The sequence below is a fragment of the Phoenix dactylifera genome, chromosome 9, assembly GCF_051530095.1.
Source record: "Phoenix dactylifera cultivar Ajwa chromosome 9, Ajwa_hap1_PhDact_Kaust_v1.1, whole genome shotgun sequence".
Taxonomy (NCBI): Eukaryota; Viridiplantae; Streptophyta; class Magnoliopsida; order Arecales; family Arecaceae; genus Phoenix; species Phoenix dactylifera.
Genome location: NC_143198.1, coordinates 1489198 through 1507120, shown reverse-complemented (window position 1 = coordinate 1507120; position 17923 = coordinate 1489198). Strand labels below are relative to the sequence as shown.

Here is a 17923-nt window from a genome sequence, read left to right as displayed (position 1 = left end):
TCGGAATCTAGGGTTTTCATTTCCGGATCCCGCCGATCAAGGGCTTTGAATGGGCCAAGCCTTCCAGGTCCATCATGTTTTGGACCGGATGTCTGTGGGCCGGTCCGAGCGCGGCTTCTCTTGTCAATGGAACATAACCCGACCCGGCCCACTGGTATCGTTTTCCGTTACTGATGCTGATAAGCTTGCATGAAGGGAAATGGCAAGGTTTGATGAGCAAACCAGACCACGCATGAATGCATCTTTGTGTTACTTCGGTTTCCGTTCATTCACATCTCAATATCTCATGCATTGCTAGTCTTTGTTCATTTACATCTTATAAAATTGTCATATTAGTCATCTCCCTCCATTTAAATATTATATTATACATTATATATGTCTTCCTTCCTGCCTATCTAAAGTAGGCCATAATTTTAACCAATATAGCATCACAATACCAACTTGTAATCTGGAGGGGCATATGACTTTTGAGCCACTATGGATTACTAAAAACTATTATATTATGGGATGATATTAGTTTGGTCATTATAAAGCATGCCAATTTCCCTCTATTCTGAAATAAGTTCTTCTCATAAAATAAAACTTGGATTTTGTGTACTCAAGTTTATCTCCATCTATGAAGCCAATTTCTGAAAGCAAGCAATTACCTTAGTCATCTTTATACTCATTAGTTTGTAAGAAAACATGTGCATCTGTTTTATAATTACACTTCCCTTTTTTAGGCAAATCAATTATACTGTACACAAAATAAATTTTATAAGAGTAATTTTTTGTTAGACCAATCAATGTAAACCAAGACTAGGCCCTACTCGAATTATTCTGCTGTAAACTTTAGCTTCCAAGCGTTGGTCTTAGAGAGTCGGCCAGTTCGAGCAGGAAAAGCATCAGTCACGGTGGGCCAACTTGAATCAACCATGACCAATCCAAGTCAACCATACGTCATTTTAATCAAACAATCCGCGTAGAGTCAACCAAACGAAACAATTTTAGTGCTGTTTTTTTCGCCAATGGGGGGGGTTGGCCGGGAAGCGTTGTTTAACACCCCATTTGCTAGGCGACTCTCTTTTACTTGAAAACAACCAAACAAAATTTTTGAAATTAGAAGCAAAGGAATATGAATGGTGCCAATCTTTTAGGTATTAAAAAAATCACAAAATTTATCCTTGAAAATATTGCTAACTTTCAGTTTGGTCCTGCTTTTTGGATTTTTGAGCCTCAGTAGAAGTGGCATTGCCAGCCATTCTGGTGCAGGCAGCCAAAACAAATACAATAGTTACCACACCTGCACTTTCTTTCCAACCAAATGAACCACGCCTGTATGCGATTCCAATTACAAAAACAGCCACAGCCTAATGACGCTTGGAGAAAAACTACGCAAAGTTAACATCTTCCTATCAGGCATGATGGGGGAAAAAAATCATATTTGCAGAATGTCTAAACTTCATGTGTCTACAGAAGTCAAGAGATAATCCAACAGATATGGAGAGTTATATCACAGAGCAATCATTTCACATTATTTTCTAACTCTTGAAGTGCACCACTATTTATGTGACAGAATCCAGCCGCATGTACCATATCAACGCCTCGTCATTTGCTTACCCCACTAAAAGGCGCGTGGGATCGCAGAGAGCCAACTGCCTACCCGCCATACACCACTATATTCCAAGAAGCCAACAGGCGCATGCACCAGCACGCACAGACACAATGCAAAAATGCACAAAGGCATAAAACTGGAATTTGTTATGTTAATACAAATGCTTGTTCCTACATGTGAATAGGAGCTGCCTCTTCTTACACAGATCACTGTTTGCGACAGGTTTTCTCAGACGGCTAATTTGACAGCGATAAGAGCTTGATTTCTTCTATCCAACGTCCATGCTACACATAATACAACCCGATTTCATTGCAAGAAAACCTCGCTCCCCTCCCACGAATTAAGCCAGGGATGCCAGCATTGTTGCGTCTTCCACATCATAAAAGAATAACAGCACGCAGAAACCAGAACATATATTAACAAATAACCTCCGAGGAGAACAGGGCAACAGAAGCTTCTTGTTCGCATCATTTCTTAGGCAATGAAACTCCAAATGGATGCAAAACAGTTTAAAAGCATGTTCAGTTGAAGGAATCGATGAGCTGCAGGAGGTGACCTTATACAGAATGGCTGAGGCTTTGCTCTGCCTACACAACACCACCAAAATGGCTCCACCTGTGATGAAACAAACAAGGAGAGCACTGATGCACCCACATGACCAGGGACAGCAACTCACAGCTGGAGAGGCGCCACCATTTACAATAGCAAGGCATAAAAGAACATGACAGTGTTATGGTTTTGGCTTTTTATGTTTCTGAGAGATGAAACGAACTGTTTGCTTTCCGAGTTCCAGGGTCTTGGATCTTCCATCATCTAGACGAACTGATAAAGATGAAGAGCCTTCAATGACATTAGAAACCACTCCCTTGTGCCTGCATTACAGCAACTTGCACTTTAACCAATGATTTAGGACATCTCCACAAGCGGAGCATCAGCTAAACTTTGAAGCCTACCATCAAGGGAGTATACTACTGTGTTGTAGCAAAAACATCACATAACGACAGTCAACATTATCTGATAAAGAGTTATAAAGCAACACAATGAAATAATAACACAATACAAATATGCCGATACAGCAAACCTTGAAATAACAGGATACAATACCGCTATGATACATCAATGAGTATATATGGGTCTCATACGTCCATAAATGCATACATATATACACAAAAACATATATACATATGCATATATGCAAGCATGCATGTAAAAAAAACATCTATAAAGCATAGTCGGCTATTAAAATAAAATAATCCATATTTTAAACTATAGTATCAATTTTTACAAGCTCATCATTTAGTCATCATTCAAATCCATAGATCCTAATTAATACCTTATATTTTAATATTTACATCATAAAGTACAAAATTAACCATGCATCATCAAAAGATTAACATTAGAAAGAAAGAAGCACCCTCCCCTTCATTTTTCGAGGTATCCATGAAGTATCTCATATATATCCAGAGGTATCTGGAGTATTTTTCTAATTTTGAAAAATGAAGTATTCATACAAGTATTAAACACGTATCCAAGAAGTATCCAGCGAATACCAATATACAATAAATATTCAATTCAGAAATGGCATGTGATTTGATATATCCATACTTCCTAGTGAGTCCAGTTACCACTACAAACTGGTGAGTTAAACCGTGGAATGCTAAAAGCAGTCTTTGACCTGGTGCGTGGGATTCATGTTATTTATTTACTTCATGAATTCAGTCTTCAGTAGATGGTTCAATGGGAATTTCTAGCTGGCTTACACAAAGCATCAAACTTTCAAACAGATCCATAAAGAAAAATATATTAAGTTTCCGCAACATGTTTCAGCATGCACTAGTGTTTGCCAAGAAGGTTAAGGCAGAACTGTAGCTCAAGATCATCTAACGAACCATGATTTTTTATGTAAAATTAAACAGCACTTTTCAGTTTTTATTGAATCCAACGACAAACCAATGGAGAATGGAAAATGCAAGATTTAAGTTTTTTTTCTTTAAAAAAAGGATAATTGAATGGTCCAGAAGACACACATGGCTTAATATGGCCTCTAAACTATTATATGTCAGCAGGTAACAGGTTTTCAGCTTGTCTCTGATATATTCCTTTCCAAAAAAGGAATCAGTATCATTCACAAATTTTATAATAAGTACTAAAGATTATGTCTAGCTTTTGCAACTCATAACACTATGATCATATTCAAGGTTTTAAAGCAAAGCTGACCATGAATTCTCTGATGCTTCATGAACTTCAACTCTCTTTCCAATCACATCCTTTCCCAGCTTCTGCAATATCCAGTTTGCATCAACAACTTCATCTATCGGATCTTCCTGATTCGGCTGCTCATTGTTACCATCTACCTGATTATTTTCTCTGTGAATAGATGGCCTCTTTCTCTTTGATCTCTGCCCCTTGACAGGATTCTTCTCCTCTCCTCCACTAGGTGCCCAAGAGCTTCGCTGTTCAAAATATGGGTTCTTGAATTTTAACTTCAACAATGGTTTCAGATCATTGGAGCAATTGGAAGCAAACGATGATGCAGCCGCATTATGGATTTCACTTTGCAAATTAACCGCTGTACCCGGGGAAGTTTTCCCTGGCAAATCATCATTATCTCTTAATATGATTTGAGACCTAGTCTTTATTGCAGGGTCTAACTCTCTGCTTGTTTTCCTTATTATAAGAGGACTTCTGCGAGCAGTCGTAGGTTCACACTCCTCAGCAATAATGGCTCTGCTTTTCCTGTGTGTCTCAGATATCTTTTGGAACTTCATTACACCATCTTCTCTATTTCCCTGTCTTGAACTTTTTATCTGAGTTGAGTTGTCAAGTTTAGCTCCTGAAAATATTTGGACCGTTATCTTAAGACTTTTCTGCCTAAGCATATAGTCAATTAAATAACATCATGAGACAGTTTGAGAGCCTTCATTCATTACACAGGAGCAATAAACTCCTGAGAAAATTTTCCAATAAAAGTAGTTTGCCTAAACCTTAATGGAAGAAAAAACACTCCACGAGAAAGAATCAGCTGCATATGATAAAATTACCTTTTCCATCATGATTTCTGGCAATTACAGGGTGACCATCATGCACATAATTCTTAGATTTCGTCTCCAGCTGGCTCATGCCTTCACTGCCTGTAACCAAGGTAAAGTAGTAATTGTCCTTGAGAGACAGTTAAAATAGATGATTCAAATTTCAATATATAGGTTGATATAACATTAGTAAATTGTCTTTTATTTTTAATACAACATCTCAGATGAAGACTCAAAAGCCCAGCAAGTTTTTATAACTTCATTAACTACTAGAACTTTTCTGTTTGAAATGCCTTGGTTGTGGTAATTTATCGTAATGATAAATCAGTGTTGCCATTATCAATACTGTGTATTACAATAGCCAAAGCTGGTAAGAGGACATAATCAATACCGAGCAATTCAACAATATGACCAAATAATGTTTAGGAATGTTTTGTGATTAGCTGTCACATTGTTGAAACCAGGAACTGGTCTCATATATCAAACTTGTACAGGCTAGGGGGCAATAAAAGTGTGCAACGGCCATACTTTACCATTAACAAGCCACCGCTTGATCCCATGATAAGCTCTTTTAATTTCAATCAAGCTGAGAGAGTTTCAAGTTTTAACCAAAATCTTTCAACTGTGAAAGATAATGATCTAAAACCAATAAACTAAGACCTTGGATCAAGGACTTGTTAAAGCAATTTGGTATGTAATTTACAAAATATTTATGGGAGATGAATGGATTGATTTCTAACTACAGCATTTGTGGCGACAAGTTCAAGCAAGCAATGATACAATGGCATGCCTTAGCACAACATAGACTAGACTAAAACAAGCATGACCAAGGTTTACGGTCTCAATATCGGACATGTACCAGTACCATACTGGTACAATGTCGGTATGCTCAGTACAAGGGTCGATTTAGCGTATCGAGACTCGGTACGCCCTCGTACCAAATCTTGATTTGGTACCGGTTCAGTATGGTACACCGGTACAGAATAGTACACATTGGTACAGCGAACCTTGAGCACGACAATTTCCCAACCAACTGTAGAATTTGAGAACAGAAATAACACAAGCCAAATGAATGACTGGTCATGGAAAGGCATGTACCATTCAAGGCATTAACGTCTTGATCCTTGTGACAGCTTGAAGCTTCTGACTTAGGAGAACCAGGTGCATTTCTATTTTTTGCACCTATATGTATTACTAATTTAGTTCCTTTCACCATCTCAGTTTTGGCTGAATTGTTTCCAGCACCCTCTTTGACATGCAGTCCAGGTGATTTACTACCCTTTATATGGACCTTAGGCATCTTATCAGAGTTATTACTTACAACTTCCTCAATAAACATCTGGTTATTACTTCCCATATGATCAACGGAAGACTTCCCTCTATCATTGCGTGGACTTCTGGTCAAAGGAGACGAAAAGATGTCCTGTTCATAATTTCTGTATGACTTTGTCTCATCAAAATTAGGGTTTCTAGGGCTGCTCTCCAGTGATCTCAACTGCTGCCTTTCAGCATTTTGATATGGCTCTCCAGGCTTACCAGCAAATTGCACCTGATGCCCCTTCTTTATATATTTCTTATTGGATGACTTCTTGGAGAAACTTTTCCCATGTTCTTTAGAATTCTTGCTTGATTTATCAGTCAAACCTTTGGCAGAAAATTTTGATGAACTCCCATAATCATTCTTTGGTATAACTGGAGCAGCTTCATCATCATCTGAGTAGGGACAAATAGAAAATATTTCCTCCTGAGTTGGCAATCCAGCAGCAGCTCTCAAGCTTGCAGTTAGATCACGGTCAGCTTTATCTCTCCTCCGCCAAAACTCTCGAACAGCATCTTCCATATCCTTGACCTGGCCATTATGTATGTATCAGTTATAACACAAACAGGGTAGAGAAAATTCCCTGCCAACTACCAGAACAGTAAATGTCACCCGGTAACAATCTCCACGACATGCAGGACATTTGTAGTATAAGTTTCCATCTGCTTGGAACTGCTGATATTTTTCATCACTGCAAGACAATGCAGGATTGAGAAAAGAAGCCGATGACTGTATTCAGCAAATCTGATAATAAGAAAAAACTTTTCCTCACAGAAATTATAGTTTCAGAGAGGTAAGGCAGTCTTAACTCGTGGATGCATCAAATATCACACATCTAGTAATTGCAACAGTGCAATTAAAGTTGTGTCCAGGACTCAAGGTTTGCTTCCAATATATTATCATATCAAAAACAGTTAAAAGTTTACATATATGTCCAAGTTGGAAGAACCTCTCAAGTCTTAACCAATATTAACAGTAATTTATTACGAAATAAATCATACCGAACTTTTAATGATATTAACTGACAACCATGGGTTGATTTTGTCATAATTAACTAACAATAGCAGTATTCCATTACCACTAGAATCCACACACGCTTCAGACGTGAGGGAAAAAAATGCAGATGGAGAACTGCAGCTTTGAGGGAGGCTGCACACCTGGGTGTTTTTTAGGATAGTCTGTTCTCTCTCTACTTTCAGAGTTCAGACTTCGGAGTCATGCAGACATCCTTTAAAACACAGAAGGTCTTGGAGTCCAACATGCATGTGCAGGACTCCCAGGACTTCCATACATGTATCCATACATCCATACACGGCTTTCCAGTATAGAGAGAGAGACATTATCTCTATACATAGTCTGAATACGAAAATATCACTCTTTAAGAAGCTAAATGAAGCAGAATGAGATATGAGACTTTAAAGGAATGTTCGAGGCAGTAAGCTGTTAGACAATTTAACACAAACCTGATGCCATCACATACACAATGCACCCATTGTTCGCAAACATCACAACAAACCATGGGTGTCATTTCAGAATCTCTATAGACCTACAAAATTTGAACATGAGAAAATTTAGTCACTCATTGACTCTAGATGGACATACTGATCCATCTGCAGGCATATACAAGCAAAACAAAAAAAATAGTTCAGGAAAAATACAAATGAAAGGGGACAACATATCTAAGCTTCAGGTATGCCTATACGTCTGTGAGGCGTCTGTATCTTTGTTTCAAATCCATCAAAATGTCTTTGAAACAAAAGCAACTAAGCATGAAAACCAAGCATATTTATCAAAAGCCCCTTACCTACCAAAGAAGTTTCAAATACAACTTCAGCAGTAAGAACATTTCCAAGACACTAATTCTGAATACCAAGTAGGAATATTTCAGTAGAAAATCAATTTGTTTATGGTTTTGAAAACATTGGCAATTACCTTCAAACAAACAGGACAGTATTTTCCTTTCACAAACAATCTTCCGCAAGCATCGCAGCAGGTATACCCTAAAAACCACCTGCATATCCAACAAACACATCATGCGATGTCAAAGCAAGTTACAATACCAACATGAACACTGATTTCATTACCACCCTTGTTAAGAAACATTACATGCATCAATAAATCAACAAAATTACGATTAAAGTCCCTTGACAGAACAGGAAAATGTACACATCATATGAATATGAAGAAACCTTAGGACAAAAATGAACAGTCAATACCTTGTGCTAAGTCCACTTCCAGGGACAGTAGACCCACAGCTATGACATCTTGTGTGTTTTGGACATAAATAAGGCCCATGACTCACATTCTGCAATTTTTCACAAAAATGTTACATAAAACGATAACTTCACAATTTTCAGACAAGAGAACCCAAGAAACATATGCACCTTGTGTGGAGGCTGTTGACAGTAGCAATGGTAAGCACCATCACACCTTTTGCAAAATGTTAACTTAGTGGGATCACCAGCTCTTCGGCAAACCTGAAGCAAAGAATTAACTGACATAAACAACTATATGAAGTCAAGGCACTGGCACTGACTATTTAGTTGCTTTCGATACATCTTCCTAGAAGAAAGTAAAATTGTATTTGTTAGCAAAATTCCAGCAACCTGCTGCAAGCTGATCAATATGGAATAGCCATCGGCCCTATGCACCATCAGAAATAAGCAAACAGAAAGCAGTAAGGTTTTTATGCCTCACATTTGTTAGTTTAAGCCAAACCATGGAGAAGCAGAAACTGACAGACTTATTTTTTGGGTTGTTTTCGGCTTAGTTCCAGATGAAACTGATTTGTTTTGGCTTACTTCCAGCAGAAACCCTCTCTCTTTTGGCCTTAACTTCAGAAATTGATTCAAAGGATCCTTTAGCAAAAACTCATAGCTCCAAATTTTGTTCAAATCCCATATTTATTTCAAGCCATGATTTATAACATGGAGCAACTGAGGCTACATCTCTACCATGTTACTCAGTAAATCTATTATGAACAGGTAAGGATAAGGGAGGATTGAAATTTGAACAGCCATAAATAAGAAACTAATGTACATTCAAGAGTCTCTTCCTCCAAGAGGCAAAATCAGAGCAAGTTGCTTACTTCTCTAACCCATCTCTTCTTGTTTGTAAAATCATGAGGATGTATATCTTACTTATGAACCATCAGAAGACTTTTACCTGAAAGGCACATTTCATACTCCGAGGCTTTCTTGCAAAACAACACCTCTCTCCTCATACAAGGAAACCTTACAAAGTAGCTATCTTGAGAATTTCACCCAACTGTCTAAAAGTTTTGGTATCGTTACATAACAGTAAGTAAATAATAAAGAGAAAATAGAAGAGCTCAACAGCCTTCTCATCCAGCAAAGAACTGCCTGAGGTGCGGCACCAACTCCTGAAGCCTAAGCATCAAAAAGACTCCTACCTTTTGCTAACTTGTCCAAAGTCAAATCAGCAGCAGCAAAAGAAAATCAGCTGGAGGTTATTCAGCAAACTAGTAATCAGTCAGAAGAATATATAGAGTCTTTCCAACCCTCAACAAGTTACAAATTCAAGAGAAAATTCTTAAACCATGATGATAAGCAGTAAACATCATTCCAGTTACTTGAGCCTAGCCTAAGACTGGACTAAAACTAAAATGCATCCCCTTTATGCAACTCATGAAAGCATCAGTGTGGTCTTTTACATATAGAAGGTTAAGGGCTTCACATTGAAGCAACAAAGAACTAACCTCACAAATGCGGCAAGAGGGGCAAGCCCACGAGCTCCAATGAAATAGATCTGCAAGTTCAGCACTTTAAGTACAGAAGTAGTTGTAAAATGGCTTTCCCAAAGAACTCAAACATTAAAGCAGAGACCTCTATATTCAGCCCAAACTTTCAAGCAGCTCCTGTGGTATTTCTTATTGCAAAATTTGCATGACAGCATCTTCATAGCTCTTTCGCTGCCCTCGTTCTCACCAGAAAAACAAATACGGCACATAACCTTGACTAAAGAACCTTGATCTTCTGTACCAAGATTATTAGATGCTTCTCCTGGTACCTCCTGTGACAGCACAAGCAATTCTGTCAACCACCATCAAAAGGACTATCTAGGCTTTCAAAAGAAATCATTAAGGAAATAGAAAAAGTAAAACCGTTAAGTGATGCCAAACTCCAATCAACCTGAAAACCAAATTAGCGACATCCGGATTTTTGACATAGTAAAAATTTCATTAACATACTGAACTATTTGATAAAGCATTACAAGGATGTTCAAATCAAATTTTATACATCTTTGGGATAATGCAACCTGATTCTCCTCACAAAGTCAAGTATGTTTCATTTCCATGCATAAATGTTCCATAAAGTTGTAAAAACTAGCACTAGCTTTTGGCATATCAAAGATGAAATCAATTACTTTAGATGAACTGTCTACAGTAGGGAAATAGGATGAAGGAAAGATGACAAGTTTTCATACAAGACAAGAATAACTTCCCATAGGTAAACAGCAAAATTTCAAATGTCTTAGTTACAGAATCGATTCAACCATCGGTTATTTGGAATTTCTTTCTCACAACAAAATTAATGCTGAAAGATGCATCAATTATGAAATAAGTAATGAGACAGATGATAAATGGTTGTCAGATCTTTGAAATAAAAAGCAAGCTGATCAAAAACTTGATCCGTATGCCAGATAAATATGGAGCAAATTGCAAGGGGGCAGTTCTGGACTCAATCTGACCAGATGTCCAGCACTACTGCACTATTGACTCAGGAAGTTACATGAGTCAGTTATGGATAGAAAACCCACAATCCAATGGGTCATTATCATATATGAATATAGAAATGGAGTAACATCACAGAATACCTGCATATGTTGCTACTTTGCAATATCTTCAAATCCCACAGAACTTATATTAGGAATTTTGTCAGAAGCCTAATATAAATGAATGGTTCCAGTTCATGTAGCCAGTGATCAAACAAGGGAAAAAGTCAGCAAAATGGTTGGGTAGAGATCAAGAGATTAAAAATTTCTGGAATATATTTTAGTAAATAAGGCTAACTTAATCCAAACTTAAACCAACCCATCCCATCAACAACCCTGAAGCACATAAATTCAGATAAAGAAGCACCAGAAAAAGCATGGCCCTTGAAGACTATCCAATCCTGTTGATCAAAACATTGTACAAATATGGTAAAAATGGACAATGACTTCCTAAAGAAATTGTGAAAAAGGCAACAAGTATTGAAGAGCAGAGATCACAATATGCGCAAATTCAATGTCAGTTAAACTTTACCCAGGCAAAAGCGTGGAAGCTCCCCATCCAATATAAATGCGACAATAGCCGACAGATCTTGGGTCCACTAATAGGCACCCCTCTCGTAATTCCATGGGCCGGGGAAGAGGTTTTGGGGTCAAAACCAGATGGTGGCATTCCCACCATACTTCTCAAATAAAAGAAGAATAAGGTGATAACAGTTTAGTAGAAAATTTTAAATAGTTTGGATGCCCTGGAAGTTGCTGCTGGATTCATAGTGTGGAAAGCCGACAAAAGTTGAAGGTTCAGACAAATATAGGTTTCAGTTTCAAGGCTTATCTTATTGCTTCTTAAAGAAATATTATCCTACACAATATCTTCGAACCAAATTTAGAACAAAACTAAAGACATGCGTAGCATACTGACTCTTAGGACTTTGGGCAGCATTTAGATGCCTAGATACCAAATTTATATAGCAACTCATATATGGTTGGTAAACAAGATTTTTAAAAGCCAATATCTCAGCCATCTCAATGAGTGGTATCTCATATATGGTTGTTAGAAACGATTTTTAAAAATCGATTCTCAGCCATCTTGATGGGTGGTTGATACCAAGATGAATCAATGTCTTAATTTATCTCAGCCCATATAGAATTGAGAAAATTTGGAAAGAACCAAGATATTTGAGATCTAAACCAATATCTAGGAATCGGAACCAAGATGTTAAAGTATCAGCAATATGATGATTAAGTATCTTTCAAGACGTCATTTTTAATCTTCAATAGTTCAACTTATTTCAACCATTTAAAAATTTGAAAAAATTTCACTGATTCATTAATATCGTATTTGACCAATATTTTGGATATATCAGCCAAAATAGCAAGGATTAAGATCGTTTGTGTGATGAAATTGTTTGTGTATAGTATGCATGAACTCCATATATAGATATCTCCGTCAAGATGAAAATTTTGGTGGTAAATATAATGTCAAGCCTTTAATTTAATTGAGGAGAGGGTGAAGGAGGGGATGGAAGACTCTAGAGGCACCTAATCTTGCAAGCTCAATATATTTAGAATAACCTAACGCATTTTGATATCCCATCTTGGAATGTCCTTGGAGAGTTCAACCCTAACTCAAATGCTAAAAGAGTTCTCATCCCAAATTATGAAGCCAACTGCTCCTCTCCTCCATATAAGGGATATTCCATGTATATTATATTCCCTCGGTTCGCCGTACTATACCGAACCGGATGGTACGGAGCGTACTATACTGTAGCAGTTTGGTATACGTACATGATACAAAGGGCGTACCGATATTCAATACGCCGAACCGGCCCGTATTGTACTGAAATGGTGATAGTGTGGCACTGGCATGGGGCCTGGTACCAAGACAGCATACCATGTCCGACATCCTCATTTGATTTCTCATTTCTACAAAGATATAGGCAAATGCAATGCATGAGAGAGTGAGCAAAGAAGGAAACAACTGATAATAGGAAGAGGGAGGGAGAGAGGGACTGAGAGAGTAAGGTGGATCGGGATTGGAATATAACTGCTAATAAAAAACTGCAAAGCGTGTGATTTCAGTTTCACCCATAAAAAGCAATCTATATATACTAATGTTCTGGCATTCTAAATAATTGCTTTGTCATTCTAGGCAAAAATAACAGACCAAAAGACCCGAATTTGTTGATATAGTTCACATACAATCATATCAAGATTGGTTTCATAATGTGGAGGACTTATAAAGATTTTTTTATTTATTTTAAACATTCAAAAAGTCAGAATTTAACAAGCGAGAAACATGATTGAATTTAATTTTAGTAGATAAGGAAAAAACATAAAAGGATATAAGTTGACTTTTCTCCAATCACAAGCCCATACTTGTCATATCTAAGAAACAAGCATTATGCTTAATTGTCAATATAGTCACATACAACCATATAGTCCATAGATAACTCAAGTTGATTCCAAAAATATGGATGTAAACATAAGACTACAGAACAAGAATAGAAAAGCAATATATCATCACCATCGCCATCATTATATTTCATGTACAAAATTGCCTCCTTTTGCTCCTTGAGGAATAAAATTTCCTTCCTCATCCGCTAGTTGAACCTACCCAGCATACTAACAATCAGTTTTCTCACCTTTACAAATGAACCCGATCCTAATTTTGAATTTGACCAACAAAACATGTTTAGCCCCTTATGCATCAGCTTAATTGTCCCTTAGGTAGAAAATTGTAGAAGAAAAGGAATCTACTGCAGAAAGCGGTCACAAAGAAATGGAATTTTGGTTCTAGGTCTTAGCTTCCAACATAACTAATTCTCTTTTTCTTTACTTTTGAAATTTAATATCCCTAAGGAGATAGCTTTTACATTGTAAACTCTTCCTGATGATGAATATGTCATTTTAAAAGTGAAAGAAATCAAGTTGATCGTATAAATGCTTGAATATGTAATAAGGTGATGTGGACACGGATCTTACAATCCAAAGGATCATATGATCCATACTCCAGGTCTAAAATTCCAGGTATCTAATCCATTTTGGATCTTACAACCCAGATTGTGGTCATAAGATCTTGAATACAATTTATAATTTGGAGCTTTTAATACATGTTGTCATATATGTTAGCTTTATGTTCATCATTAGCAATATTTAACCAAGATTATGATAGCGTCCTTTTTTAGGCAAGATGAGTTGTGGTCTAAATGTTTGAAATAATCAAGGGCTCAGCCAAGATGTACACAGAATATTTCATGCAAAGGATTCCACAGCCAACCATAAAAATAAAAATTCTTCGGTTACTTTTCAGCATGGTTAATGGGCATCTTGTATCAAGCTTTACAATAAAGCTTTCCTTTTTAAAAAGATTTCAAACTGTTAAAAAGATCCTAATCAGCAATGATCTCACACTTAAAATCAAGGTTTGAAGTACCATGGTATGGGGATGTATTGGTTATGCACCAACAGTATGAACAGCAATAGACCCCCATATAGCCCGCATGATTTGTCAATACATCTCAATACGGCACCCAGTAAATACATCGGAAAACTATGATATGGGCATACCTTACTGAGGTACGGTTGATCCTTCCAATCTTGCTTAAAATAACTCCGAAGGAGGGCATTTTTCTTTCACATGTCTTATTCAAAGGCATTTGCATGTCTCCTAATGAAATGATATGATATGAAGACACTTTCATGATGGATATAGGGGCCATAAGTAATCCAATGAAGGGCTACATGTGCTGCCAGGCCACTATAGGAAAGATACTTATTTGAGGCATCAAAATTAGCAGTGGGTTGTCAGGTTCTATCTCAAGTGGGCATCATGAATCCCAACCATGTATCTTCATCACATCTCACCAAGCGCTGGATCGAAAGTTCAAAACTATCCATCAAACAACCTTCCAAACCAATCAAGAACACCAAGCTTGCCAGGTTGACTAGAAAGAAGGGCATATTAAATAGGCACTATTTAGAAAGATGCACACATATAACTTATCAACATCTACAAGAATAAGTCCATTTCTCTGATTGGATAGTTTCAAAATACCATAAGCGCATAGAGATTAGAGATTTCATCCTAAAGATACAAGTTTTGTTTTTCTAAGTATGAATAGGAAAAATATTCATAAGATACCTTCTGTAGTTTGTTTGGTAGCGGGACTGACACCAGCACTCACATGTGAGAGTGTCTCCTTACCAAATACTAAATTCAAATATGAAATAGTATAATATAAATAGAATTGTTCTTTGACCAGATTCTGGGTAACAATCCATGAGTTATTGGAAATTATATGCCATGCCATGGCAACCATGCCCTCACGTAATACATACTAGGCCAGAAACTCAAGTCCACAATAAAAATGGGAAGTTTTAGTAATTAACATAAATAAGAAAACACTTAAATCTTGCGCTTTTATAAGTGGACATCTACATATCACGTGGATAATTTGTTAAAAATTTAGGGAGCCTAGTAGGATTCACGAAAGAAAAAAATGAGAGAGCAACAAATGGAGACTACAAGATACATGCAAGTGGGGTGCAAAAGTGTCTTAACCATGTGTCTTCATAAAATTTCATCAGGTTGTAGCTGTCCATCAGATAATCCTTCTAAACCAGTCAGGCACATTAGACATGCAAGGTTTATAATAACAAAAGGCGTAATAAACAGAAACTTTTTTTTTTACTAAAAAAAACTATTTTTAAAGCCCACAAAAATAGAACCTATCAAGCTGAATTCAGCACTTCCTGTCTATTTTAAAGGCCAATATTGACCTACTATAAAGATATATTGAGGTTTCATCCTAAAGATGAATACTATATTTATAATCTAAAAATGTTGACTAACAGTGATACAACAGAACCATCCTTTACTAAACCTTATGAGTAACACTTCCACATCTTACTAGAACAGTAGAGCTTTATGTCATTTCGTATCCATCATGTCCTCATTCAGCACATAATATAGGCTGGCAACCTGCGTAAACAACAAGTTACTTTTGACATAAACCTTCATAAGAAGATCAAATAAATCCTGCCCTTTTGCAGATGGAGAGCTGCATGTTACAAATAACTCAGCATATGTTCACGGATCGACCGAGAATTAAGATAATATGACAAGAAAGTGGCAAATGGGGATTCTGTTATCCTAAACAGGTGTGGAAGGGTGGTGCAAGACAAGCAAGATACTAGGGACAGAGGCTGTGGTGCATGAGTTTAATGTGTGTGTATGTGTGTGATGGGAGCAGCTCCCCTGGTTCCCCCACTGAAAACATGTCTCGTCATCATGGAAAAAGGGAATTCTTAAATTCTAGGTTAGACTAAAAACGATATCTTTAGTCCATCCTTTGACAGCACAGTGTATCTTCAAATTCCTGAGCACCAGTCTCTGGCACATGACATCAAGGTGCGATATATTATGCCGAGCCTTTAACAATTTGAGCATGATAAGAGAATACCTACGCCATTGCTTTAGGACAAACTCAACTTCTTAAGGAAATGGACATGCAAGCAATTGAAAAGAAGAGATTACAATAAAAGTCATTCACAAGGAAATGAATGTAAGCAAACACTCTATCCAGCAAAAATTGAGATTAATATATACACTGTTTGCAGTGCTTTTTTCTCAAATCTAACTCCTGTTGGTTCAATTTAACAGCCAAAAAAAAATAAAAACTAGGAAGATATTTATTAATCGCTTTAAGTACTGGAGAGGGGAAAAATCAAGCAATGTCGACTCCAGGCAAGAGAAATCACAAGAGATTACGGGCGGCATTTCTCGAGCAAATGAAAGCAAGATTAATCACAAAGAACCATACATTAAAGTCACGAAAATTACGAAAATGATAAAACTCTTTTCCCCCATAAAATTCATTTAAAACCACAAAATTTCCCAGAAGCCCCGAACAACCTACAGAATCAAACCCCGATCAAACAAAGAACCACCAGACCAAGAATCAAAAGATCCAAGACCAAGAGAACGGAAAAGAAGATCTCACCGCGGCACCGCCGGTCTCCAACCGCCGGACATAATCCTCGGCGGCCATCGACGCGGCCGCCGCCTGCCGCTGCAGCGCGGCTCGACGGGCCTGCACGGAAGACAACGCATCCTCCCCGCCTCCGCCATGGTCCGCGACGTCCGCCGACGGCGGGGGAGGCGCCGGCGTGGGCACGACCTTTGGGACAAGAACCTGGATGGTCCCCCCTCCGCCGCCGCCGTCCCTCACGACCCACGGGTCCCGCAAGAACTCCTCGAGGCTCTCGGCCTGCTCCTCGAACTCTCTCCTCGCCCGCGGGCTCCGCAGGTCCTCCGGGAACCCGAGCTCGCAATCGCATATCAGCCGGCTGCCAAAACCCAGAGAACTATTTATCAAAGAAACGCGAAGAAAGAGAGGGGTTTTGGAGAGAGAAAGGGGGAGGCAAGAGATGAGAAAGAGAGAGAGAGGGGAAGGGAGGGAATGATACGAACCAAGTGATCGGGCAAGCGACGTGAAAGGCCATCGGGTTTAAAGGGGGGATTGCGCTGCGGGTGATCGGTTTGAAAAGGGGGGCGAAATAAAAAAATAAGGAATAAGACGGGTTTTGGAATAAGGGCGGGGATTATAGAGTCGGGAGAAAAGGGTGGGGGAGACCAGGAGAAGAGGGGAGCGGCGGGGGGGCGTGGGATGTGGAATTGAGATAAGGGGGGTGGGAGGTGAGAGTACGTTTATACTGCGGTAGGGATTTGCGGGATTGACACGTGGTAGGAAATGGGAATCTTGATGAGAGGTGGACGAATCCAAGCCATCCAACGATGAACTTTCAGGTGTAACGGAGCCCTCTTTGACTGCTGTGCTCTTGGCCGTGGACTGCGCCGTGGCAGGAGAATAACGGAACTGCTGCCGGATTGTGGTGGTCTTTTTATGCGGAAGTTTGTGGAGTTGCAGGGGAAGGGCAAGGGACGGCGATGATTCACGGAGAGAGAGGCAAAGGGATACGCTATGAAGGTATTCTTGGCTCCTTTTAGCTATGCGTAGAGGTGCTACATTTTGGAGGTAGATTTGGAAGTAAATTCCGCAAGTCTCCTAACTCTTGTGAATGACTTTGGATTTTTTTTTCTTTCGGTAAAATTTTGGCAAGGTGGAGTTTGGTCGATACATGGCAGTACTTGAATAGATGGTCCAATCCAAAAATTCTATGGACTTTTTAGGTCAATTCTATAGAAATACCCAAACAAATCCGATTTCTATAGAAAATCCAGCTCAA

General features: G+C 38.3%; 1 protein-coding gene across 3 annotated transcripts; it reads right to left on the bottom strand.

The window, feature by feature from the left end:
- Window positions 1–1725: 1725 nt before the first annotated feature.
- LOC120104523 (uncharacterized) lies at window positions 1726–17653 on the bottom strand. 3 transcript variants are annotated; one of them, XM_039115819.3, is made up of 13 exons: window positions 17148–17653; window positions 16678–17023; window positions 9787–9973; window positions 9660–9709; window positions 8326–8418; window positions 8158–8246; window positions 7874–7952; window positions 7405–7487; window positions 6554–6632; window positions 5722–6472; window positions 4636–4725; window positions 3812–4427; window positions 1726–2466 (listed from the first exon to the last, which is right to left on the bottom strand). In XM_039115819.3, the coding sequence occupies exons 1-13, from the start codon at window positions 17177–17179 to the stop codon at window positions 2325–2327; spliced, it is 2637 nt and encodes an 878-aa protein (XP_038971747.3). In that variant the 5' UTR covers window positions 17180–17653; the 3' UTR covers window positions 1726–2324. The 3 variants fall into 3 exon arrangements, with proteins under 3 accessions (XP_038971747.3, XP_088560021.2, XP_088560022.1); XM_088703895.2 differs by having other exon boundaries at window positions 16678–17041; window positions 17148–17322; XM_088703896.2 differs by lacking the exons at window positions 16678–17023; window positions 17148–17653 and adding an exon at window positions 15586–15656.
- Window positions 17654–17923: the final 270 nt, after the last annotated feature.